General features: G+C 57.6%; 1 protein-coding gene across 3 annotated transcripts in view; it reads left to right on the top strand.

The window, feature by feature from the left end:
• PLXND1 (plexin D1) overlaps positions 1-24,151 on the top strand; it is a 53,126-nt gene that overhangs the window by 9,146 nt on the left and 19,829 nt on the right. For 2 of the 3 annotated variants that reach the window (XM_030930953.1, XM_030930607.1), the window contains exons 2-11: positions 9,063-9,239; positions 12,206-12,337; positions 12,648-12,748; positions 12,839-12,968; positions 14,361-14,538; positions 14,691-14,799; positions 15,251-15,353; positions 20,450-20,554; positions 23,050-23,139; positions 23,342-23,435. In XM_030930953.1, coding sequence (XP_030786813.1) covers positions 9,063-9,239; positions 12,206-12,337; positions 12,648-12,748; positions 12,839-12,968; positions 14,361-14,538; positions 14,691-14,799; positions 15,251-15,353; positions 20,450-20,554; positions 23,050-23,139; positions 23,342-23,435 — 1,219 coding nt within the window. The remainder of the gene's footprint in view (positions 1-9,062; positions 9,240-12,205; positions 12,338-12,647; positions 12,749-12,838; positions 12,969-14,360; positions 14,539-14,690; positions 14,800-15,250; positions 15,354-20,449; positions 20,555-23,049; positions 23,140-23,341; positions 23,436-24,151) is intronic. The other variant, XM_030931357.1, reaches the window with a different exon arrangement.

The following is a 24,151-nucleotide window of genomic DNA, read 5'->3' as shown; positions in this document are numbered from 1 at the left end:
CAGCTCTGACAGCCATGTGGGGATTGCCATAGAAACCAGCCGGTTCCCGAGTGGGGACAGGCCCAGAAAGTCTCTGAGTGCCAGCCATGTGGACTTGGATCCTCACTGCCCACCAAGTGCAGCCGTTTTATCCTTTCCAAAGGCCATGTTTGAGCCAGGACCGAACCAAACAGGCTGCCCAGACAGGCGTCCAGTGGCAGGGGCCCTGCTCTGCCCTGCTCAGCTGATACTTGATGCAGTCAAGATCTGGGGGCCAGCGCCAGCAGGGGCCCTCCCCGCCCAGTCCACCGTCCTTTACCCTGAAACTTGATAAATCATGCACTGGAGCGGGAGGGAAACTCGCAGCTCCATTACGAGGCCCGGCAAGGCCCCAGTGGGGCGTTAATCACGTAGCACTTTATGCTCTGATCGGTAAATAATGGGGGCGGGGGGAGTGGGCGCCGGCAGAGGCCTTGGAGTGGAGGCCAGGCCCAGGAAAGTGGCCAAACCCCCTTGCCTGTGCCCTTCTCCAGCCTCTGCCCACTATCTGTGAGGTGACTGAGCTCTCTAGAAGTGGCCATCACCTTGATGGGCCTCAGTTTCCCCAGCTCGAAACCCAGGGTTTTTCCAGTTCCAAGCAGCTGATTTCCCAGCAGCCATTGGTGACTCCCGGCAGAGCGGCGGGTGGGGAGGCTGTGGTTAAGGGCAGGGATATGGAGCCTGCCGGCCTGCACGGGAGGCTTGGATCTAGCCATTCCGGCTGTGTGCCCCTGGGCAAATCACTTCAACTCTCGTGCCTCAGTTTCCTTTACTGTAAAGCAGCATCAACTCTTTCAGGGTGTGATGAGGGTTGAATGAGATAATACAGAAAGAGGTCTCAGCACAAAGCAGACTGCACACAGCTGCTTGCTACTGTCACTCTACTGTGACTGTGATAAAGCTGTCCCTCCCCATCCTGGGGCTGGGCCTCTGAGCTGGGATGTGGGCAGCTGGAGAGAGGGCCCCGTTGTCACCTCTGTGTCCCCAGCACATGGAATCCAGCCCGGAGATATTTGCGCAAGGCTCCAAGCAGCCCTGCCTTCTTGGCTGTGTCCACAGCGGTCATGCGATGACTCTGGGACCAGGGGTAGAGTCCTGCTGCAGAGCACAGCCTGCGGCCAGGCATACAAGCTGAACCCGCAGGAGACCAGGGGCTGGGGAGGAGGGTGTGAGATCGAACCTCCAAGACCTCCCAACCCCAGGAGGGAACTGCCAGTGTTCCCTGGAGAGGCAACTATTTCTCGGCTCTTGGACTGGAGTCCCTTCAGAGGAGGAAGCTGGGAGGGAAGCTGTTCCAGGGTTTGGAGAGACGGGCTTCGTGCTCTGCCCCTCCTGCTGGGGGGAGGGAAGCCTTTTCCCTGGGCCAGGGAAGAGCCGCTGCCTGCCCATCCCACACTATGCTCCTCTGGGACTCAGGGGGCGGGGAGCTGGAAATGGGGCCAGGCTGGGCCGGAATGAGAAACAGCTTCAAGAAGGGGGAGCTGGGTGTCTGGGGGCTGTGTCCAGCTAACTAAACAATGGCTGCTTGAGTCAGCGACTGTGGCGGTGGTTCCCAGGCGCCAGGGCAGAGCAGGCCGAGGCCAGAGCTCACTGCTGCGTCCTTGGTGAGGGCGGTGTGGCCAATCTGGCCTCGGATGCTTTGACTTCAGGAAGCGGTGGAGTGGCTTGTGCCTGTCCTCGGGAGCTCCCGAGCCTCTGCTCTGTGGCCTGCGTAGATAATTGGGAACATTTATTGAGCACCTACAGTGCTTAGCATCGAAGGCGCCTATGAGCTCAGTCCTTCCTTAAGCCGCAGGTGGTGGGTGCTGTTGCTGTCTCATTTTACAGATGTGGAGGCTGAGGTTCAGAGGGGATGGTGCATCCCACAGTGAGGTCAGAGCTGTGAGACTTAGCAGTCAGGAGCCTCAGTTTTCTCATCTGTAAAATGGGTACACAGCAAGAGTGTGTGTGTGTGTGTGTGTGTGTGTGTGTGTGTGCACACGCGCGCACGCTCTAAGGTACCCCCAGTAGCTGTAGTGTCTGTCACACAGTAGGTCCTTAATCCAGCCAGTCCTGTGACCTAAGCCTAGGGCTTGTCCTTCCAGGCTTGTTCTTCCGCCTGTTTGGGGCGGGTGGGCAGATCATGCCCAGGTTGTGTGGTGGTCCTCAGGGCAGCCTGACTGGCTGGCTCCATCCCTTCCAGATGGTGTCCAGCTGGCCTGGATAACCTCAGAGCCCTGGAGCTGGGTGACCCATCTCCTCCAGAGGGGTCAGGGAAACTAAGGCAGGCCTCCCCGAAGGGTCTGCTAGAGCTGCTGTGTCCTTTGCCGTTTGTCTGAAGTCTCTGCTCCTCTCTGTGCCTTGGTTTCCCCGACATGCTCCTCCAGGCTGCTTTTCCTCTGTGGCTAAGGCCAGGCTTCCTGACCAGGTGCTAGGCCTGGTTGGCCATCTTCTCCCCACGGCCCCTCCAGGAAGCCTCTTGGTCACCCCTGAAGGCGCTGGTATTTCCTTTCTCAACAGCAGGTGGTTTCCTCCCTGGCATGGGGGCTGCTGCCAGAGGCCACCCAGGACCGAGTCCATCCTGCCCCCTCCCAGGGCTGGCACACAGTGGGCCCGTGGCTCATTCCTTGCCTCAGTTTACTCTCAGCAGAGGTATCGGCTTGCACAGTGTTCTGAGAGGCAGCGCATGCTGAAGTGGAAAGAGCTGGGGTCTGGGAGTCACAGGTGTGGCTTCATACTCTGGCCTGGCTGTGTGCGGCTGGGCTGCTGGACTGAGACTGGACACAGTCCGTGGGCCACCACTGAGCCCGTGCCACATGGGCTCCACTCAGGGGAGCCCAGGAGGACTGGCCCTATCTGGGCTGTCCAAGCTGAGGGAGGAGTTGGCGGGGATAGGGGCTGAGAGAGGCCACAGAGGTCGGGGCCAGATTGAGTGGGGCTTCAGGGGCCCAGGAGCAAAGTTTGGATTTGCGTTGACAGCACTAGGGAACCATGGGAAGCTGTTGAGCTGCACAGGAGATGTGACCTGCTTTGTGGGTTTTTTTTTTCTACAAAATAAACTTTTTACTTTGGAATAATTTTAGATTTTCAGGAAAGTTACAAAGATAGTACAGACAGTTCCTGTATACCCATCCCCTAGTTTCTCCCATTGCTAACATCTTACCATTACCGTGGTGCATTTGTCAAAACTAAGAAGCCAACATTTGTTCTTTACTCCCAACTACACTCCAGACTGCACTCCGCGAACGTCTGCTTTCTTTTCCAGGAGCCCACGTTGCATCAAGCGCTTTGCAATTTTAAAAGCTCTCTTTGGCTGCGGCGAAGGATGAATGGGAAGGAGCTCAGCTTTGGGAGGAGGAGTTGGGGGGTCCAGACAGCCCAGTCCCCAGCCAGGATGTATTGAGCTGCGATCACCTTGCAGTCTTTTTATTTTTATATTTTCGAGACAGGGTCTCTGTTACCCAGACTGGAGAGCAGTGGTGAAATTATAGCTCATTGCAGCCTTGACCTCCAGGCGATCCTTCCACCTCCGCCTCCCAGATCGCTGGGATTACAGGCGTGAGCCATTGCACGCCTGGCCCACCCTGCAGTCTTAATACCCCAAAGTGATCGTGTGCCTTCAGCTCTGCGGCTAATTTCAGCTCTACGGCAAGGAAATCTGACTTTCCCAGGATCATAAACAATCAAACACTTCAGGCAGGAAGGTGCCCTCACTTCTCAAGCGCAAAGCCTCCACAGCCGGTGTAGTAGCCATGTAGTCTGTACCTGGGACGGAACCGCTGGATTTTGCAACCTGCCACAGCACCCACTGTTAATGCCGCATCCTTTTCATAGTGCCACCTGCGGTGGGTCTGCGGCAGGATGTGAGGCCTGAGAAGCCAGGCTCTTGAAACTGTCCTTCCAACTGGCTTCCTGGGGAGAGAAAGTCAACACAATTACAGCTGGTAGTAAAATCAATATGTCAGAGTTTTAATGGGAGAGTGGGCAGAGCAGAGCTTTGGCCCCAGGAGGGAGCCAGCTGGAGGGGGAGGGCGCATCCTGCTCTCAAAACAGGGCCAAGACCAGCAGTGGTTGCTCATCCCATGTGAGAGAGGGATAAAGTGAGGTTTTTACAGGAACTGAAGCTAGCAGCTAGTGTTGCCTGGACCTGAATACCCTTCTCCCTTTGTTGCCACATGCAGAATAGGCATACGTTTCCCTCAGTTCTCCAGCACCCAGCATGGCTGTGTTGCTCTCAATCACTCCACTTAGACAGAAAGCAGCTGAATACAGTCACTCACACTTTAGTCAAAATTAGGTTCCTTTCTTTTGTAAACATTCCCTCCAGAGCACAGGCTCCGTGCTGGAGAATGTCATGCATGTGCTACCATGGGAAGTGTGGGAGTGGTGACCAGCACAGCGCCATCACAGGAGTTGGGGGCCTCAGCCACATCTTGAAAACCGGCCGTCTGGGCATGCCTGGAGAGGGAACAGCATGAGTCCAGACACAGGGGGCGCTGAAGTGCCAAGGGGAGTTCGAATGGCTCAGAGGCATGGGACAGGCATTGGCTGCTGAGGGGACATTTACAATGGCCCACGAGCCCCAGGTGTGAGGTGTGGGCATGTTCCAGGACCTGCGGAGACTGATGTGGTGGGCACAGTGGGTGGGGCAGAGGGAGGAGCGAGACTGGAGGCCTGGGAGCTGGCAGGAGCCGGGGAGCTGGCAGGAGCCGGGGCACAAAGGCCTTGAATGTGAGGCTGGAGAGCTGGGGCTTGATCCCAAGGACAACCGGGAGCCGGTTTGTAGGTGGGGAGGGTCTGACCAGCTTTATGTGAGAGAAAGATGGCCCTGTGACTTGAAGGGCGCTGCTGGGATAACCGAGCCTTCCCTGCTCTCAGGAGAACTTGAGTTTTGAAAGACTCATGCTCATTAGCCTTAAACGAGGATGGTGCTGGGGTCGGGGGGTATTTTGGGCCTGTGAGGCTAACTGCCCCTGGAGACTGAGTTCAGCTGAGGCCAGCATGCTCAGGACGTCTGGTCCCCGAGTCCCGTGTTCCCCTCCCCCGGCCTACATCCCCCTCCCCCAGCAGGGGCGGCACTTCCCGCCAGGCTGGGCTTCCGTTTTTGAGCCGGTTTGCCTTGTGATTTCCCCTGGCAGCTGGGGAATCAGCTTCCCCCTTGGAGCACGGATCATTCGGAGCAGCCGACAGCTTACTTCTCCTTTAAAATTTTTTTTTAAAATTTTATTTTAGGATAAGGGAAAAAAAAAAGCTGGGGGAAAGGCTTTTTAGAAAATTCCTTCGGTGCAGAATTAATGGCTTGTGAAAGTCAGGGGCGGGGCGGGTGGGGAGAGCTGGCTCCTAGCGAGCTCCCCTGCCCTGCTCCCCTCCTCCCTGCTGCCCTAGCACATAGATCACCCCGAGCTGGGCGCCTGGTCCGCCTTTTCCCAGGACCACACCCTGGCTGGATGTCAGGGTATGCCCAAAAGTGTCATCTGGGGCCTCCCAGGTGTCCCCTTCCAGAACTTATGTTCCCTTGGTGGCAGGGGGGATTCACAATTTTAATTTTAAACAACTTATTTTTAAATGATGTAAGTAATTCATATTCAGTGAAAAAAGTTACCTAGCCCCTAGGAAAAGCATTCCTTGCAGTGGTGAGGAGCCCACCTCACCTCTTCCCTGCAGCTGCAGGGTTGCTGAGGGGTGGGACCCGGCCTGGTTGGGGCAGCTGGGGAGACCGCTCAGCACCCACCTTCCAGGGCTGTCCCTAACTCGAACACACACAGGATGGAGTCGGGTAGGTCAGGGCTGGTGCTGAAAGAGAGGAGGAGCCTATGATGCAGCTCTCAGGGGAATGGCTTCCTGGGCAGAGGGAGCGGCCAGGCCAGAGGTCCTGAGGCAGGGACGAGCTTGTGATATTTGAGGCACAGAAATGAGGCCATTGTGGCTGGGGTGAAGGAGCAAGGGCGAGGTAGGTGTGGGTTGGAGTTAGAAGATCAGGGGACCCATGAGGGTTGGAGTTAGAAGATCAGGGGACACATGAGAGGATTTAGGATTCAGGATTTATTCTGAGTGTCCTGGAAACCATGGGAGGGCTTGAACTGGGGGAGACCTGGTTTGCATTTGTAAAGGGCTCATTTGACAGCTGTGTTGGCAGATAGGAAATGTCAGTGTGAGGGGCAAGAGTGGTCTTGGAAAATGGAGAGGGCTGGGAGGGCTGTCCAGGTGAGAGGATGGCTGCTCAAAAGCTTTGAGGTAGGCATGATTTGCCCTGAATTTTCTTCTTTTTTGATCAGCAGTTGAACATGGGTAACTTTTTTTTTTTTTTTTTTTTTTTTTTTGAGACGGAGTCTCGCTCTGTCGCCCAGGCTGGAGTGCAATGGCCGGATCTCAGCTCACTGCAAGCTCCGCCTCCTGGGTTTACGCCATTCTCCTGCCTCAGCCTCCCGAGTAGCTGGGACTACAGGCGCCCGCCACCTCGCCCGGCTAGTTTTTTGTATTCTTTAGTAGAGACGGGGTTTCATCGTGTTAGCCAGGATGGTCTCGATCGCCTGACCTTGCGATTCGCCCGTCTCGGCCTCCCAAAGTGCTGGGATTACAGGCTTGAGCCACCGCACCCGGCCGAACATGGGTAACTTTTACTTAATAATAATAACATAAGCAGTAATCATGTCTGAAACACAGTACTATTGGCTAACACTTCCTGGACACTTACTGTGGGCCATGTACTGTGCGAACACTTTAACCTGCTCTGTTTCCGACCTGGGCCGGTTCACCCCTCAGGCAACCTGGTGGTCTTCCGCTCCCGGGAGGTCACCATATTGATGCCGAACTTAGTGCGGACACCCGATCAGCATAGCGCACTACAGCCCAGAACTCCTGGACTCAAGTGATCCTCCAGCCTCAGCCTCCAGAGTAGCTGGGACTACAGGCATGTGCCACCGTGCCCGGTGTGTGCGAACACTTTATTTTTTTATTTTTTTATTTTTTTGAGACGGAGTCTCGCTCTGTCGCCCAGGCTGGAGTGCAGTGGCGAGATCTCGGCTCACTGCAAGCTCCGCCTCCCGGGTTCACGCGATTCTCCTGCCTCAGCCTCCCAAGTAAGTGGGACTACAGGCGCCCGCCACCACGCCTGGCTAATTTTTTGTATTTTTAGTGGAGACGGGGTTTCACCGTGTTAGCCAGGATGGTCTCAATCTCCTGACCTCGTGATCCGCCTGCCTCAGCCTCCCAAAGTGCTGGGATTACAGGCGTGAACCACCGCGCCCAGCCCCGTGAACACTTTAAAATGAATGATTCACCCCAGCCTCTGAGCGGAAGATGCTGTGGACGTACCCATTTATAGCTGAGTAAACTGAGGCTCAGAGGTGAAATGCCTTGCCTGGGTCACCTGCCGTCATCCTCTGGAAGACCATTCCCTCCTGTATGTTGGTCCAGGGCATCCCCAGCCCATCACACCTCCGGGCTCAGGGCTTGGCCTCCAGGGACATGCTGGAAACCGCCCCAGCCTGGAAGCCCATCCGGCCGCAACTGTGTTTATTTGCCCAAGCACAGAAGGACCCACTGTTTATTGCTTTCTTTTGAAAACTAGCCGAGCCTTTTGTGCAAAAACCAAGCAGGCACATCATCGATGGCTTACGCTTGCAAAAAGCACAGGCAAGAAATTTAAAAAGAAAAATCTCTAAGGCTTTGCCCTAAAGATGGTTCCGCCGCTGCCTTCCGGAGACCTCCCTGAGTCCTGCTCGGAGCCTCTGATGTCCAAATGCAGCTGAGGCACGGGCTCATGTCTGCAACCTGGGTCAGCCCTGGGGGCGTGACATTGCAGTTAGCCATTTTCCCCTCTGAGCCTCAGTTTCCCCATCTGTGAGATAGGGCCCCCCCAGGGCTGCCAGGCTTCTGGGAGTCAGTGCACCCCTGGTACAGTGTCAGTTCCCAGTAAATGTGGCCTGTTATTATGTTTACTGTTGTGACTATTTATTGCTTATGCACCAGTTTTACTAAAATGGGCCCATGACATCCTGTGACTTTTCTTGTAATCAGTATGGGCTGATGGTGTCACTGTGGGATGGGGGCTGCTGTCCTGGATGATACGCCGTGATGGATGCACTCAATCCGGTCCAACATATCTGTGTCTCCTTCTCACTCCTCTCCTCCACGCCTGTGCCTGCGTCTTTGCGGAGTTGCACTTACTGTCTCAGGGTCACTTCCTGGAGGCCTGTTTTCTATTTTTGTGCAAATTGCACCAGGAACCTTTGAACGTACCAAGACCCAGGAGAAGGGAGGGAAGGTAGGAGCAAGTTCAGGGAACAGCCCGGACACAGGATCACCTCTCACAACTGCCCTGTGAGCTGCAGCTGATTTGCTGCTGGAGGGCATGGGTGATGCTGGGCTGATGTGGACACGGACTGTGATTCAGACACACCCAGCCTGTTTGTCTCCCTGTAATGTGGGCAGATGAGGGGATAGGTGCTTGGGGAGGGAAAGAAAGGCTGCAGTTTAGGGAGGCCTCCACCTGGAGTCTTGCAAGCTGCTGAGGCTTTGGAGTGGTGGTCCTGGGGTCAGAGCAGACATCTGGCAGGAGCAAAGCCCATGGTTGCTGTGGAGACACAGAGTCAGCCGGGGCTGTAGGAAAACAGCTGAGGCAAGAGGGACACCTCTTGGGTGCCAGCGGGTAAGCTGAGGCTGACGGTGGCCTCTGGTCATCTGGTGTGGACTCCTCTGCGTTTCCCAGCTGTGCCCGGCCAGGAGGGGCAGCCCCAAGGGTGTAGGGGTATAACTCTCACCCTGGCCGGCCTCCCTGGACTCTTTAAAATCAAACCTGACCTTGTTCCCTTGCCTGCTGGTTCCCACGTATGTTGAACGTCATCTCCTTGGGACAGCTCTGTAACCAACACCGAGGTCAGGGCAGGCCTGGGCTTGGGGATGGGGTCCCGTTTGTATTTGGGCCTCAGCCCAGCACTGGGGATATAAAGTAGGAACAAGACTTGAAAGCGCTGATGCCAGGGCCTAAGATCCCAGCCAGCTGTGCGGGCCGGGAGCCGGAGAAGGTTTTGGAGCTGGGATCTGACGTGCCATTCCTCTTGCAGCTCCAGCCGGAGCAGCTGGACTGTGGAGCTGCTCACCTGCAGCACCCGCTATCCATCCTGCAGCCCCTGAAGGCCACGCCCGTGTTCCGCGCCCCAGGCCTCACCTCCGTGGCCGTGGCCAGCGTCAACAACTACACAGCGGTCTTCCTAGGCACGGTCACCGGGCGGCTCCTCAAGGTAGGTATGGGGTAGGGATGGGGGGAGGGGGTGGGGGCGGGAGGCTCCCCTGGGGTTTGGCTGAGTGTCAGTCTGTACACAGGGCTGCTACAGGTCCAGCCTGACCCTTTGTTTTCTCCCATTCACCTAGCACGTTACGGTTTACAAAGTATTTTGCAAGTCTGTTTTTGCCGCTACTGTTCATAATATAGGTGGAGTCTGTACAGAGGAGGGAAACCAAGGCTCAGAGAGGGTGCTTGTCTCACAGGCTCTAAGACCGGGGCTTTGAAACCGTATGGGTCTGAGTTCAAATGTCTGGGCTCTGCCATTTGCTGGCCCTTTGATCTTCGGCAGCACATATTCTCTCTCCAGGCCTCAGTTTTCCTGTCTGTTAAGGGCTGTAAGCTGTTATGGGGCTTTGGCAGGGTAAGACCACAGCCTGGTAAGCAGGAATGCTCATTCATTTCTCCTCCCGAGCCCTGCCAGCCACCCTGTCCCAGAGTGACTGGTGTCTGGAGTTAACTGTACCCTAGCCCGTGGACCTGAGATTCCTGGAGCTGGGAAGAGATGCGCAGAATCTGGTTTCCCTGCTCTGGGGCAGGACAGACATGGTGGAGCCTGGGCCAGACCCCCAGGTGCAGCCCTGGACCTGCCCCCAACCCAGCCACCTCTCCTGCTCCCTGTTGGGAGACTCAGCTAAGCGCCACCACTCTATTCATGCACCAGGCCTGGCCTAACTGCTCAGATCCGATCACCCAAGCTCCCCCCACCCACTGCCTGGGCAGATGTTGTGGGCTGGGTGGGCATGGGGAGTGGAGTCCCAGGACCCCACTGCTGCGGCTGGGGAGAGCACAGAGGTGGGGCTCGCCAGTGGAGCTCGTGGTTTGGGGTCAGATACTCACATTTGGAGTCTGGCTCTGCCGCTTCCAGCTTTGTGACCTGGGGGCAATTACTTCTTCCCTCCTAGCCTCAGGGTCCTGGCTTGGGAACATGGCCCCACCCCCACCCTCAACGGCCAGGAGGCTGCAGTTGTTAGGCACCCACTGTCTACCCAGAGCCTAAAGGGCATCCTCTCACTTAATTCTCACACCCCTGCAAGGGAGGCAGAGGCACGATTCCAGTGCCACAGATGAAGATATTGAGGCTCTGAGAGGGGAAATGACTGCCCTCCAGAGTCACGCAGCGGGAGCTGGACCACAGCCCACACCCTGCCACGGCCGGGAGCCTCTCACCCACCACCCTGCACAGTGTGGCCTCTGTCTCTAGCCAACCCTGGCCTGCTCGGGGGCCTTAAATTGCCACACCCAGCACAGGCCCTGGGGCACAGTAGGTGCTCAATAAATGATTGAAGGAGTGGAAATGAATTGAGTGTCCATTGGATGCCTGGACATAAGGGTGGGGTATAGGCAGTGGCCTGAGCCCCTACAAGGCTCCACCAGGAGGCCACCTGGGACAGGGGTGTCTCAGTCTGGGACAAAGCCCGTGGAAGCCTAGGGAGAAGGTAATTTTGACTTGGTATGTACAGGCTTCTGGGCCTCATGTGTGCGTTGGTAGAAGGGGAGCGTGAAGGAATATTCCAGAGGAGAGCACAGCGTAGGCAAAGGCCTGAAGGCTGGAATGTGTCAGCAGGGTTGAGGGGCTGGAGATAAGGCTGGGGTTGTCCAGGTTAGATCATTCCAGGACCTCGAGTGCCAGAACAGGTCCATCTCATAAGCAGAAAGGAGCCACGAAGGGTTTGGGAGCCCCAGGAGGAAAGTTGGGTCAGTAACTGGCCTAGAAAGTGTCCGGACCACTGGCCACATCTCAAAATGCCTAGCCTGGGGCCTGGCAGGGCCCAGACAAGACCAGCACGCTGGGAACAGGCAGGGCCAGGCAAGAAAGAGCAGTTTGGTGGGGCTCTGACTGGCATTGTCGTCCACAGGAGGACACGCAGAGGGTCCCTCAGAGCCAGAGAAGCTTCCAGGTCCCAAATAGTCCTGGTCTTCCTCCTCCTCCCTGCACCTTCCACACCCCCAGGCTTTTTTTTTTTTTTTTTTTTTTTTTTTTTTTTTTTTTTTTGAGACGAAGTCTCGCTGTATCGCCGGGCTGGAGTGCAGTGGCCGGATCTCAGCTCACTGCAAGCTCCGCCTCCCTGGTTCCCGCCATTCTCCTGCCTCAGCCTCCCGAGTAGCTGGGACTACAGGCGCCCGCCACCTTGCCCAGCTAGATTTTTGTATTTTTTTAGTAGAGACGAGGTTTCACCGTGTTAGCCAGGATGGTCTCGATCTCCTGACCTCGTGATCCGCCCGTCTCGGCCTCCCAAAGTGCTGGGATTACAGGCTTGAGCCACCGCGCCCGGCCCCGTCACACCCCCAGCCTTAAGTCTTGGACTCTGGGGTCAGGCAGGCCTGGTATTGCATTGTAGCCTTGTGATCTCTTCACTTTGTGCCTCTTGTCAACTCCCTCGGCTGCTCCCGACCTCAGATTCCTCCTCCGTGAAGTGGGCATGGGGGGAGGAATGAGATGTGCAGCCTAGCAGCTTCCCTGGGCCTGGCCCCATCAGCCTGATCTGTGTCTTATTTAATGCTCATGGCTCGCCTGCCCCATTAGCTCAGGAAACAGGCCCAGAGAGGGGAGGCAGCTTGTACAACTTACACGTTGTAGAGCTCAGTGTCAAAGCCAGAATCCAAACCCAAGCCCCTGCCCTTAGCCATGGTGCCTAACAGCCTCCCAGAACACGTTTTGTAAACTGCAAAGCCTGCACACATTCACAGGGCGGGATGCCTTGAAGAAGAGCCTAGAGGGAGCTCCTGGCGGGGGCACAGCAAAGGCAGAAGCATCGAGGCCGGGCCCAGTGCCCTCTCCTGCACACCTGTGATTTCCCACCCCTCCTGAAGGGTCCAAGACAGGATGGGGAGGCGGAGCTCCCAGACCTGGCTCAGGTTGTCCCCTGGGTTTGGCCTCCCCTGCTATGGGCTCCAGCACTCTGATGCCCACTACCCCAACAGATCAACCTGAACGAGAGCATGCAGGTGGTGAGCAGGCGGGTGGTGACTGTGGCCTACGGGGAACCCGTGCACCATGTCATGCAGTTTGACCCAGCAGACTCTGGTTACCTTTATCTGATGACGTCCCACCAGGTGAGGCCAGAGCCCCAACGCCATCCCAGCACCAGCTGAGCCCTCTTGCTTGCCTGGCCTTTGCACACGCTATTCCTCTGCCAGGAGCACCCTCCTCCTCCATCCCCCTTATCTGCTAACTCCACCTTGTCCTGCACCTCCCAACACGGACCTCGCCTCTGCAGGGAAGCCTTGTCTCCCATGTTCCCCCATTAGAGTGTTGACCTTCAGTTTCCCCAGCCTTTCATGGCCCTCACCATGCTGACCATACTGCCTCCCCAAGGGAGAGGCTGGCAGTCTCACTGAGCTGGGCTCCCACCTCTTCCCCCAGATGGCCAGGGTGAAGGTCGCCGCCTGCAACGTGCACTCCACCTGTGGGGACTGTGTGGGTGCGGCGGACGCCTACTGCGGCTGGTGTGCCCTGGAGACGCGGTGAGGCTGGAGACCAGCAACACCTGGGCCAGGAGGACTGTGGGGGTGGGAGGAGCCGACCTGGGTCCTGACCCTGTGGTGCCGCCCCAGGTGCACCTTGCAGCAGGACTGCGCCAATTCCAGCCAGCAGCATTTCTGGACCAGCGCCAGCGAGGGCCCCAGCCGCTGTCCTGCCATGACTGTCCTGCCTGCTGAGATCAATGTGCGCCAGGAGTACCCAGTGAGTCCTGGGGGAGGCAAGACCCAGCTCGGGACACAGAAGGGAGCCTCCCTTCACCCTGTACCCAGGCCCTGAGAGGTGGAGACTCCCACCCATGGTGCCCCAAGGACCTGAAGACAAATAATGAGAACAGTGACAATGACTGGGCTTTCCTGACCAACTAGTAAGTGCCAGACATGTGCTCTGTGCTTGACGTCCACCTCTGTTAGGCCTCACATACCATATGAAGCAGATGCTCTTAACATCCCCATTTTACAGATGGGGAAACTGAGGCACCAAGTGGTGAAATGACTTGCTGCGGGTCGCACAGCTAGGGAGTGGTAGAGCTGGAATCTAAACTCAAGAGGCAGGTTCCAGAGACCCAGGAGGGAAGGTACCAGTTGGATGCTAGGAGGATAATGAGTCCCACCCACCTTTTCCCAGAACAGGGGATGGAGGGAGGGACCACCAGGTGCCAGACTGAAATTTCTCCTTCTCAGAAACAGATAAACCTGCAGTGCAGGGGGCTGGGTCTCCCCCCGGCTCGTGCCAGGAGGGCTCTGGCAGGCAGCCTTGGTGGTGGGGGATTCTGGGCCCCAGCAAGGGGTGGGAGCTGAGGGTCAGACAGGTCTGGGGCTCGTGCATCCGGCTCTCAGTGACTTCTCTGAGGATGGGGGTCCTCTTCTTTCACCCTGGGGGGCTCTGACAGCCTGACTCTGGCCTGTAGCTGCTTGGCATCTGGGGCTCCTCTGCCCTGGCCCACCATTATCACACATCACAGAGTCCTTCCCTCATTCATTCAGTCATTTCATTCATTGAACAAATATTATGGAACACCTACGATGTGCCAAGCACAGCTCTAGACTCTGGGGACATATCAGTGATCAAGACAGACCCCTGGCCCCAGGCTTGTGAGGGAGGAGAATAGGCAAGATAAAACCTGAAGGTGATGCTAAGTACTGTGGAGAAAACAAAAGCAGAATGGGGGTGGGAAGCGGGTTGTGGGTGCAGATATCTCAGGCCAGGTCAGGTAAAATATGCAGGAGGGGAGCCAGGGTGAGCGTCTGGAAAGAGTGTCTGGGTGGAGGGAACTGCCAGTGCAAAGGCCCTGAGGTAGAAACAAGATCATCTGTTTTGGAGAGTATTAGGAGATCGGGTCAGAGCTCACGGGGGCCAGATCATGCAGAGCCTTCTTGACCACTGTAAGATGATGTTTCATTTTGCAACTGGTGAAACTGAGGCTCAGAGGGTCACATGTAGGGCATAGTCCTCTAGCCCTGAGTCCTGGCTACCACTACCCCCTCCCCCAGGGGACATTCAGGCAGTGCCAGACCTCGGGTTGGTGCACAGCCCTGGGGCAGGCTGTGAGGAGCGTAGCCTGGGCCCCCAGAGCTGAGGGCTCCTTGCCCCCAGGGCATGATCCTGCAGATCTCGGGCAGCCTGCCCAGCCTCAGTGGCATGGAGATGGCCTGTGATTATGGGAAAAACATCCGCACTGTGGCTCGGGTCCCAGGCCCTGCCTTTGGTCACCAGATCGCCTACTGCAACCTCCTGCCGAGGGACCGGTTTCCACCCTTCCCCCCCAACCAGGGTAAGCATGCTCTGCTGTTGGCACAGCCCCGGAGGGGCAGAACGGTGGACTCTCAGGCATGGGGATGGCAGGGGGCCAGAGGTCACAGCTTATGATGTTGGTGGCAATCCCCTGCCCCCATGTCCTCTCCCTGGCTCCCCCATCCATTCCAGACCACGTGACCGTCGAGATGTCTGTGAGGGTCAATGGGCGGAACATCGTCAAGGCCAATTTCACCATCTACGACTGCAGCCGCACTGCACAAGTGTACCCCCACACAGCGTGAGTGGCATGGGGGCTTGCCTCCAGGTGGTGGAGGGAGGAACGCATCCCTAAGAAGGGTCTTTGCTCTCAGGGGGCCCGGGGAAGGAAAATCGTAGCATCATAGAGTAGACAGGCCCCTCAGTTGTTCATTCACCAGCACATTTATTCATTCTACAATAAATGCATACTGCCTGATGCCTGGCCTCTGTGGACAGCCAGGTGGGACAGGGCAAAGTGCTTTGATTATACTCAGTTTAGTCTCCTAAAGGCCCCATCTCTTTTAACTCCCCTTTGTATACCTCTTGTACAGGCAGCTCACTACCTTAAAGACCCTGTCTTTCCCAGGCAGCTCCGACCATGAGAAAGACCTTTCCCTGTGCTGGGATCTGCCTTCTGGGTTCCAGTTCTCAGGACAGGGATGAGGTGAGGGGTGGGGAACCAGGAGTTGAGGGGCCTCCTTGTCTTCCAGCTGTACTAGCTGTCTGTCGGCACAGTGGCCCTGTTTCTGGTGCAGCCAGCAGCACTCCTGTGTCTCCAACCAGTCTCGGTGCGAGGCCTCACCAAACCCCACGGTAAGCCAGGCTAGGGGGCCCCTCCGCCTCTGCTGTTTCGTTACCTTTTTTAAAAAAAATTCACATGTTGAGAGCGTTTCCATGCCCTTGCATATTGCTCCGTAGCTTTGGTTTTAACAGCTATGTGGGGCTCTTCACATACTGTGGTGCATTTAACCCGCCCCCTATAGCTGGACATACTGATTACTTCCTCTTTTTGCATTTTGATATAGCCAGGGCACTATGCATATCTTTGATGGTTCCCTGAAGACCACTTCTTAGAAATGACCTGTTGGGGTGATAGTGTGGCCATAGTTTTATATCTTGAACTCAACTGCCTTCCAGAAAATCTGAGCCAGTTTACACTCTCACCTGCAGTAGGAAGACCATTTCAACAACCCTAGGTGTTCAGGGCATTTGTCCTCAAGGCCTGTGGAGGTGATTCGTTTAAGGTCACCCACCCAGGCAGTACCAGACTTGGGCCTTAATCCAAGTCCCTCTGCCCCTGGAGCCCATATTCTCCCCTCTTGTGAAAATCAGGAACTGGGTGGAGAGGGCCCTGCCTGGGTGTCTGCACCAGCAGTGGCGCCCCAAGGGTGGGTGGTGCTGCAGTTGTCCCTGGACAGGGAGGATGGGCTGGCCTCAGAAACCGCACGCTCCCAGGTCCTCTTGCTCATGTCAGTCCCTAGGACCCTTCAGTCTGACCCGATCCTCGTCAGGGGCCACGCCTGCCCTGGCACTGCATGGTGGCTGGGTTTAATCAATTAAATGGGGCGGGAGCAAGAGGAAGAAATGTAAAAATGGATCAATCTAGGCTTTTTAGTGTAAAGATAAAGTAAAAATGGACATGCCACATATCCTCACCCCTGGTTGGTTTCTGAGATGTGTTCACTTTCCAGGTGGCCTGTCACCTTTGCCCAGGAAGCCTCTAAGGCCACTACAGTCCATGTCAGGATGGCCAAATGGGATGCCTGGGACCTTGGCTGGGGTAATGAGGCCTAGCCAGGTGGGATGTGCCAGGGTCCTGAGATCATAGCTCGTCCCCTCAGACCTGGCCCATATCAGGGCTGTGGGTGGCTGGGGTAGAGCACCAGGGCTCCTGTAGCTCATCTCTCCAGGAAAAGGCTGGTCCTGCCCATTTTCCAGATGGCACAACTGAGATAGCCAACATGGCACCTGGTACCCTGGCTCCCTGCAGAAGGTCACTGGGGCCCCACCCTGGGCACACATCCTGGGGAAGCAGCCCCAGCACCCAGAGCCTCCGCAGCCCCAGCCTCTGCACTGGGCTCAGAGAATCTTCTCAGGAATCCCTGAAGCCCTGTCTACCCTGGCAGGTGCTAAGGAGGGGGCTCCATGGCCTCAGCCTGGAATCCCCTGCTCGCTCACAGCACGCAGCACCTTCCGCCTGAGCCCCATAACTGCTTTGAGGAGCCTGGCAGGGGCTGTGCTTAATTCAAAGAGGAGCATGGCGGTGGGGGGCTTCCAGCACTGGAGGAGAGCCCAGTGGAGTCTGTGCAGCTAAACCATGCGGGAGCCCTGAGCGGCTCCTGGACCCCCAGATTCCACAGTTGAGACCCCACTAGGACTCCTGCTCTTGTTTGGGGACCCCATCTCAATCACGTCTCTTCCTTCCAGCCCCCAGCGCAGGGCTGTGTCCGCAGCAGGGGCTCGGTGATGGTGGTGTGAAGCATCACATTGGGCAGCAGCCTGCTCCTTGTGCTCTAACCGAAGGGGTGTGAGGAGGACCCAGCCTCGTTGCAGTTCATTCAGCATTTATTGAGTGCCTGCTGTATGCCTTAGTCAGTACGGGACCCTGGGAAAGAACCAAGTTGGACTAGTCCTGCCATCACGAGCCAAGAGCCTCAGGTGTGAGCTGTGGCCGTGTGATCCTAGGGAAGCTAACTGAATCTCTCTGTGCTTCTGTTTCCCCATTTATAAAATGGGGCCTGCCTGAAGGATTTGGTGGGGATCTGGAATTATGCTTGTAAGGTACCAGCTCTATACTTGGCACATAGTAGATGCTCACCACAGAGCCACCATGCACCTTGGGAACTGACGGCCACTCTGTATGGGTGGCCAGAGAGCACTTCTTTTGAGAGGGGACCTTTGTGCCGGGTCTTGAGAGAGGCACAGGAGCTCACCCCCTGGGAGGGAGTTCCATGGCAGCGTCCCGTCAGATGGCTGTCCCCCAGGTCTGCAGTTCTTCAGGCCAGGAGCTGGGTTGGAGGCATGGAGGAAGCCGGTCTGAGAATTACAGTAACTAGCAGAAGAGGCTGCCCCGGGCCTGCAGGAGGCTCTGAACTGATGCTTAATTTGGCATTTAATGAAGTGCCAGTTGGTCGTAGTGGCGCTGTGGTCTCTGTGTGGACAGCGGGCAGCAGGGTCTGCACACCACCTGGCCCCTCGGGAGCTGGGAGAAGTGTCCCTGGGAAGGGAGGTGCTAGGGCCTGAGCCTCCTGTCACGTTTCCATTGTCCCTCATGGTCCCCACATGAAAGACATGGGAAGTAGAGGATGCTGGAAGGAGGGCTCCAGCTTTGGGGGAGGCAGGGAGGAAGGTGGATGTGTGCCCCATTTGCAGGTGCCTGGGGGATGAGGTAGCTTCCCTGGGGGTGGCTTCCCAAGGACCACTCATAGGGGTGGGTGGTCACTAGGGGCCAGTGGAGAGAATGGGGTGGTAGGAACATGGGGGCAATTGTGGGGCCCCTGGGGGTACAAAGAGGTAGAGAGGGACCAGGCCAGGTGGATTCAGGGTCCCTGGGTAGTTGAGTGCCCTGACGGTTTGCGACACCAGTTCTCCCTGCTGGAGTTTAGGAGAGGCTCTGCGAGAGCTGTGAGGACTCCTTCAGCCTCGGTTCTCTAGAATGGGGGTGAGCATCCACCTGGCCACAGGTTACAAGCGGCCAAGGGGAGTGGGGTGACCCTCAGGGGTGGTCCCACATCATTCGCTGTGGGGGCCCTCTTGTGAGAGTGCCTCCTGCCCTGTCACGCCTCAGCCCCACATCGGCACCTACCCACTGGTGGGCTGGGGCCAGGAGGACAGAGGCTGGGCCCCAGCCAGCTGCAAAGCAGATGTGGCAGTGGCTCCGAGGCCTGAGTGGAAACATGTGGGTTCCATGCCCTGGGATTCTGTGGGGTTTACACACAGCACAGGGCAGCCTGTGGTCTGCAGGGGGCCTGGGGCTGGCTCCGTCTGGGGGCTTTGCCTAGAGAGGGCCCCTCCTTGGTAGGAACACAGAGGCCCGGAGAAGGTCAGTGGCTCGTCTGTTCTGGCATAGGGTGCCAGCAGCACCCGGGCCTGGCTCTGCTGCTTCTCTAGCCAAGGCCCCTGAGATTTGCACCAGGCCCTGTCCCTAAGGGAACTCCCCACTCTGGTCTTGTGGTCAGCAAATAGTCTGGACGACTGGAGCGTTCCTGTGTTGCCCGTTCCACCGTAGGCAAACTGCTTTGCTTCTGTGTGCCTCAGTTTCCTATTCTGTAAAATGGGTGTAATGATAATGTCTACCTCCTAGGGTTGTTGGCAATGGAATTTGGTGAATTTTAGAGTGCGAAGTGCTCAGAATGATGCTAGCAGAGGGAGGGCGGATGGGCTGGCGGCTGCTGCTGTTATTAGCGTTTTATCATCACCAGTTCTTGTTGGCATTTGCATCCCCTCGAGGTCTGCTTTTGGGCTGGGGTCCCTGAGGGGAATCAGTCCCTGTCCTGCCCTCATCTGATGTAGAATAAAGAAGCCTCTCATATTTTGTGCCAAGGCCTTTGGCCTGGCTGCATGACCTCATGTGGACACACGTGGCCCATGGGCACTTTTGCTTTCTGGCCTGGTTCTAACCCAGATCCTTCCACAGCCAGCCTTGGGAAGGAGGGCAGAGTAGGAAGTCCCTGGGCTGAAGGGTGGTTGGAGGCCCCTTGGCATGGGTGTGGCTGCTCCAGGGTCCCCAGTCCTGCCCTGCTCATGGTCCCAGCAGGTCAGATTCGGGAGCAGGAGGAGGCAGGAATGGCTCACCGGGGCCACCAAAGCTGGAGGACACAGGGCAGGTTGGGGGATCCATACCTCCCAGCTCAGAGCGGTCACTAAGGTGGACGTGGCGGGAACAGCCCTGCCCCTGGTCTCTGCCCCTCCCCCAGGCCTCAGTTTCTTATTCTGTACAGTGGAACATGGACCCCAGGAGCCTGGAGACAGCAGTTCCCAACCAGACCTTGAATCCCTGCAGTGGGGCTTGACGTCCGCATCTTAACACGCGCCCAACTCAGAGGACCCCAGAGTCATGCGCCTGGGCTTCAGGAGTCAGCCCTGTCCTCCGCCCTCAGGCAGCTCGCTGCTCTTGGAGGCTCAGAATCTCCCCTCCCTCCCTTCCATCCTTCATCCCTCCTTCCTTCTTTCGTTCCCTCCCTCCTCCCCACTTCCTTCCTTCCATGAAGCAGCTGCTCTGCCAGGCCTCAGTGACTCCACCTCCAAACAAGGGCCAACCATGTGCTGTCTCCCCATGAGCCCGGGGCCCTTCCTGGGGCTGACACCTTCACCCAGTGGCTGTGACTTGTACCCAGGCTGTGGGGAGGGGTGTCCCCTGGGGACCGGTGGTACCTGGCCCTCTGAAATGTCCTCCTAGTATTCGGAGCCCTCCCTGTGCCTTTCCTGTGGGCTGTTTGGAAGCCCAGGGTTCCTCTTTTCTGAATCGCTTAACACGGGTCAGTCAGGAAGCTGGAGTTTCAGCCCTGGGGGCATGTCAGGGAGTGGGTGCAGCCTCCCTGTTCTACTACTGGGAAAGGTGAGGCCCAGAAACAGGGAGGAACTGGGCCTGGAGTTCAGCCTCCTAGCCTCCTCTGAGGCCAGGAAGCACTCACTCATGGAGGAAACTGGCCCCACCCCTGGGCAGGTTATCCCATCTGCCTGTGCCCACCTTCCTCATCTTTAAACAGGGCCGATGCGACCTGCCCATAGGATGAAAGGCGGTGGTGGTTGGGAGGCATAGGGCCAGGGTGGTGGCTGTTAGGACTGAATGACTAGTGTTTTCTCCCCAGGAAGGCAGGACCGCACTGGGCAGGCTGGGGTGCAGTGAGTCCTCCCGCCTCTTCTCTGAAATGCCCCCGTGTCACCCTCTCCTCCTGTTTCCTCTACAGAGCCCTCAGGATTGCCCCCGGACCCTGCTCTCACCCCTGGCGCCCGTGCCCACGGGTGGCTCCCAGAACATCCTGGTGCCTCTGGCCAACGCTGCCTTTTTCCAGGTAAGTAGAGGTCAGGCCAGCGCCGGATGGGGCCAGGAGGAGGCCAGGGAGCACACAGGCCACTAACTGCTGCCATGATCCAGTGTGACCCCTGCTCCGGGCCCACTGCAGTGCTTTGGCACCTGTGTGGGCTTTGCTTTTCTTTCTCTGAGTTTCCACATTCTGCGTGAGGAAGCCTCACTCTGACTGCATGGGGCTGCAGGAAGAGGAAGTGGTGAGGGCCAGGCCAAGGGGGAAAGCTGGGGGCTAGCAGCTGCCAAGGGAAAGCCAGTGCCCCCAGGCTCTCCTGCCCCGTGCCGTAGCCGGAGGGTGGACGCTGCCCATGTTGTGCCCTATCCTGTCCTCCCTTAGCCTGAGCTGTGACACTGGACACACCCACCACCGAGCCCACTGCCCCGTGGGTGGCTTCCATGTCTTCCCTGCAGAATGACTAGAGAACCCCTCGGTCACCCCATTCCCCCTTGTCCAGATGGGGAAGATGAGACCCAGGAAGGAAAAGTAGATGACGCCAGATCACACAGCACAGAGCTGGACTTGTCCTTAGCTCTGGACTCCCCATCCAGTGCTCATCTTTGCAACTAGCCCCGCCCCCACCATCTGGTCTTGGGGTGGGGGACGCAACTCCTTTCTGGACCCCTCCTGGAGGCGCGTCCTGGGTGGGAAGCGTTGACGAGTCCTGGAGGCATGCCAGCCACCCCCCTTCCCAGCTCCTTGGAACTTGCCATCTGTTACTTCCATGGAGGAGCTGAGGCCCGTGAGGGCTCTCACACGTGGGGACCACGTGCCGGGCATCTGGGATGTGTCGGGAAGCCTCGTGGCAGGGGCTGGAGCTCTGGGAGGGCTAGGATGGGGCCTGCTCTCATCCCTCAAGCCCCACCCTGCAAGAGTTAGGGCAAGCACCTCCAGGAGCAGCCGGGGGGCTGGGCGGGTGGGCAGGATGGCTCTACCCCTGGGCCGTGGGCGCCTGGGATGGGGAGGTGCGAGCCTGACTTGAGCCTGACTTGAGTCCTGCCGATTCTTCCCAGCTATGTGGTGGGGCAGTCTCCACTCTGACAGAGCTGCAGGGGCGCCTGCCCTCCTGCCCCCCGGGGCCTGCTCCTAGAACACCGAAGGCAGGCCCAGCGGTGGGGGCCCGTTCACTGAGCCTATATCCTGGGGAGCCCTGGGACAGGCCTGGTATGCTGTTGTGAGGTGGCTGAGGACTAAGAGGAGGGACCTGTCTCCAGCTCAGCATGACAGGGCACAAAACGGACTTTTGGCCCCATCAGCAGCCACTTTCCTGTGTTAGCTTCCGGGCTGGGACCCCAGAAGCAGGGAGGTTGACCTGCACTCTCCTCAGGGTGTCACATCTGCCAGCCACAGGGACATAAACAGGAAGCTCTGCCACGCAGCTGGCTGGGGGCTTGGCGTAATACACAAAACCTGAGTCTGTTCACTCAGCAAGTATGTATTGGTGCTGCTCCTGAGAGGGCCGGAGGAGCCTGGGGAACTGAACCTCATGACACAAATGTTATTGGATACCTCCTGCATACTAATAATAGCAAGCACATATTAGGCCCCTATAGTGTGCAGCCCCCTGAGGTACACAATCTCCAGTTTTCCCAGCAACCCTATTCCCATTGTCCAGGAAAACCAAGCCTCAGAGAAGGGGAGTGACTTGCATGAGGTCACACAGCTGGGAAATGCAGAGGTGGGGTTTGAACCCAGGCCAGGGCTCTTCCAGCTGCTTTCTGTTGCCCTTGGGGGTGGTGTCAGAGAGGCCGAGGCCCAGCCCTGACCCTCCCCGGTTGTCGAGGGGACAGGTCAACAGCCAGGCAAGGGGCTAAGGGTGGTGCCTGGCACACAGGGTTTGGGGCGGCTCTAGGAGCGTCGTAGCGCCCCAGGAGACACCTGAATAGTTGCTGCTGAGGGAATGAATGAGGATTGAGTGAGGTACACACCTTTGATTTGAGGGGAGCATCTGGGAAGGCTTCAGAACAGGGGGCTTTTAAGCTGGATTCTGAGGGCTATGTTGAGCTTTGCTGGGTGGTAGAAAGGGAGACAGCTGTTCAGGTTAGGGGAGGGCTCGGGCAAAGGCCGGGACAGGGGAGCCTGGCCGTGTTGGATGTCAGGGCATGTCTGGGCAGGGCCTGGTAGGGCAGGATGGGAGATGGGAAGGCTCGAAGAGCAGGGGAACCCTGCTGGGAGTGGAGCCTTAGGAATTGAATACAAGGCCCTCTTGGTTAGATCACTGGGGATGCTGGAGAGGCTTTTAGTGGTGCCGAGAGCATGAGGCCAAAGTCCTTGGCATTCCTGCACTGCTTGCCTCCCTCAAACATTGGATGTGATGGCCTGGAAGGGGATTTTGGGGGACGGGACAGCCCCGGCAAAGGTCTGACAGTTCAGCCAAGCCCACTTTTCCCAACAGGAGCCCATGGTGTCCTGCTTGAGTTAGAGGGCGACACATGCTGGCTTGGCTCTCCTCAAACCCGCTTCCCACTCCCTGTTTCCTACAGGGTGCAGCCCTGGAGTGTAGTTTTGGGCTGGAGGAGATCTTCGAGGCTGTGTGGGTGAATGAGTCTATTGTACGCTGTGACCAGGTGGTGGTGAGTGGGGTGACTCCAGCATGGGTGGAGGATGGGCCTGCATAAGTCCAGATGCTGTACCCCTCACCCCAGCCTGCCTCTCTCTGCCTTCTGGTTCCCCCATCCCCAACAGCCCCAACTTCATCTGCCTCCATGACACCCATCCCCAGCAGAACCCCAGGCACTACCCATGCCCCCTATGCTCTTTTCCGCCCTTTTGCAGCTGCACACGACCCAGAAGAGCCAGGTGTTCCCACTCAGCCTCCAACTAAAGGGGCAGCCAGCCCGATTCCTGGACAGCCCTGAGCCCATGACAGGTGGGCACCCCCAACCACCCCACATGGCCTCGGGGCCTCAGTGTGGTGGGTGGGGCTGAGCCTTGTGCGACTCATTCCAGTGGTTGCCCCAAAGCCGCAGATGTCCCACCTCATTGTTCCCCAGCACACACAGAGCCTCATATCCCGCCCTGCCCTGCCAGGCTCCAGGCCTTGGGGTCTCCATGCACGCTTTCCCTTGCCTTCCTGGGCCTGTTCCCGTAGAAAAGAGGACACAGTCCTTCTGCAGAGCTTGTAAGGACCTGATGAGTCGGGGCTCGCCCAGCCTTGAATGTGGCATCTGGGGTGTGTGTGGTCAGCGCCCCTCGAGTGGCAGCTCTGCAGTTGCTTTGACTGTGTTGGGTCCACTCTCCAGGGGCTCCTCTGTTCATGGGGAGTCTCAGGCATCCCTGGTGGACGTGGTGCCCTCCAGATTCCCACCATGAAAGTCCCAGAATGGCCCTGCACACCCAAGGCCCCAGAGAACCTTCCCTGCCCTCCTCCTTGAGCTACTTGGAGGGTTTGAAGCTCCCCAGGTCCTCATAGCCCACATTACTCAGGGATCCCTGGCATCCTGGGGCCCCGCCAGGGGTGATCAGACCCACTGAGGCCTGGGTGGGATCTGGCTCTGCCACCCACAGGCCTTGTGAGCTCGGGCGAGTCCCTCCTCTCTGAGCCTCAGCCTCTTCTGTGTAAAGTGAGGCTGACCCCAGGCTCCC

The sequence above is a fragment of the Rhinopithecus roxellana genome, chromosome 1 (genome assembly GCF_007565055.1).
Source record: "Rhinopithecus roxellana isolate Shanxi Qingling chromosome 1, ASM756505v1, whole genome shotgun sequence".
In the NCBI taxonomy this organism is placed as follows: domain Eukaryota; kingdom Metazoa; phylum Chordata; class Mammalia; order Primates; family Cercopithecidae; genus Rhinopithecus; species Rhinopithecus roxellana.
This window is presented reverse-complemented; position numbering and strand designations above follow the sequence as displayed.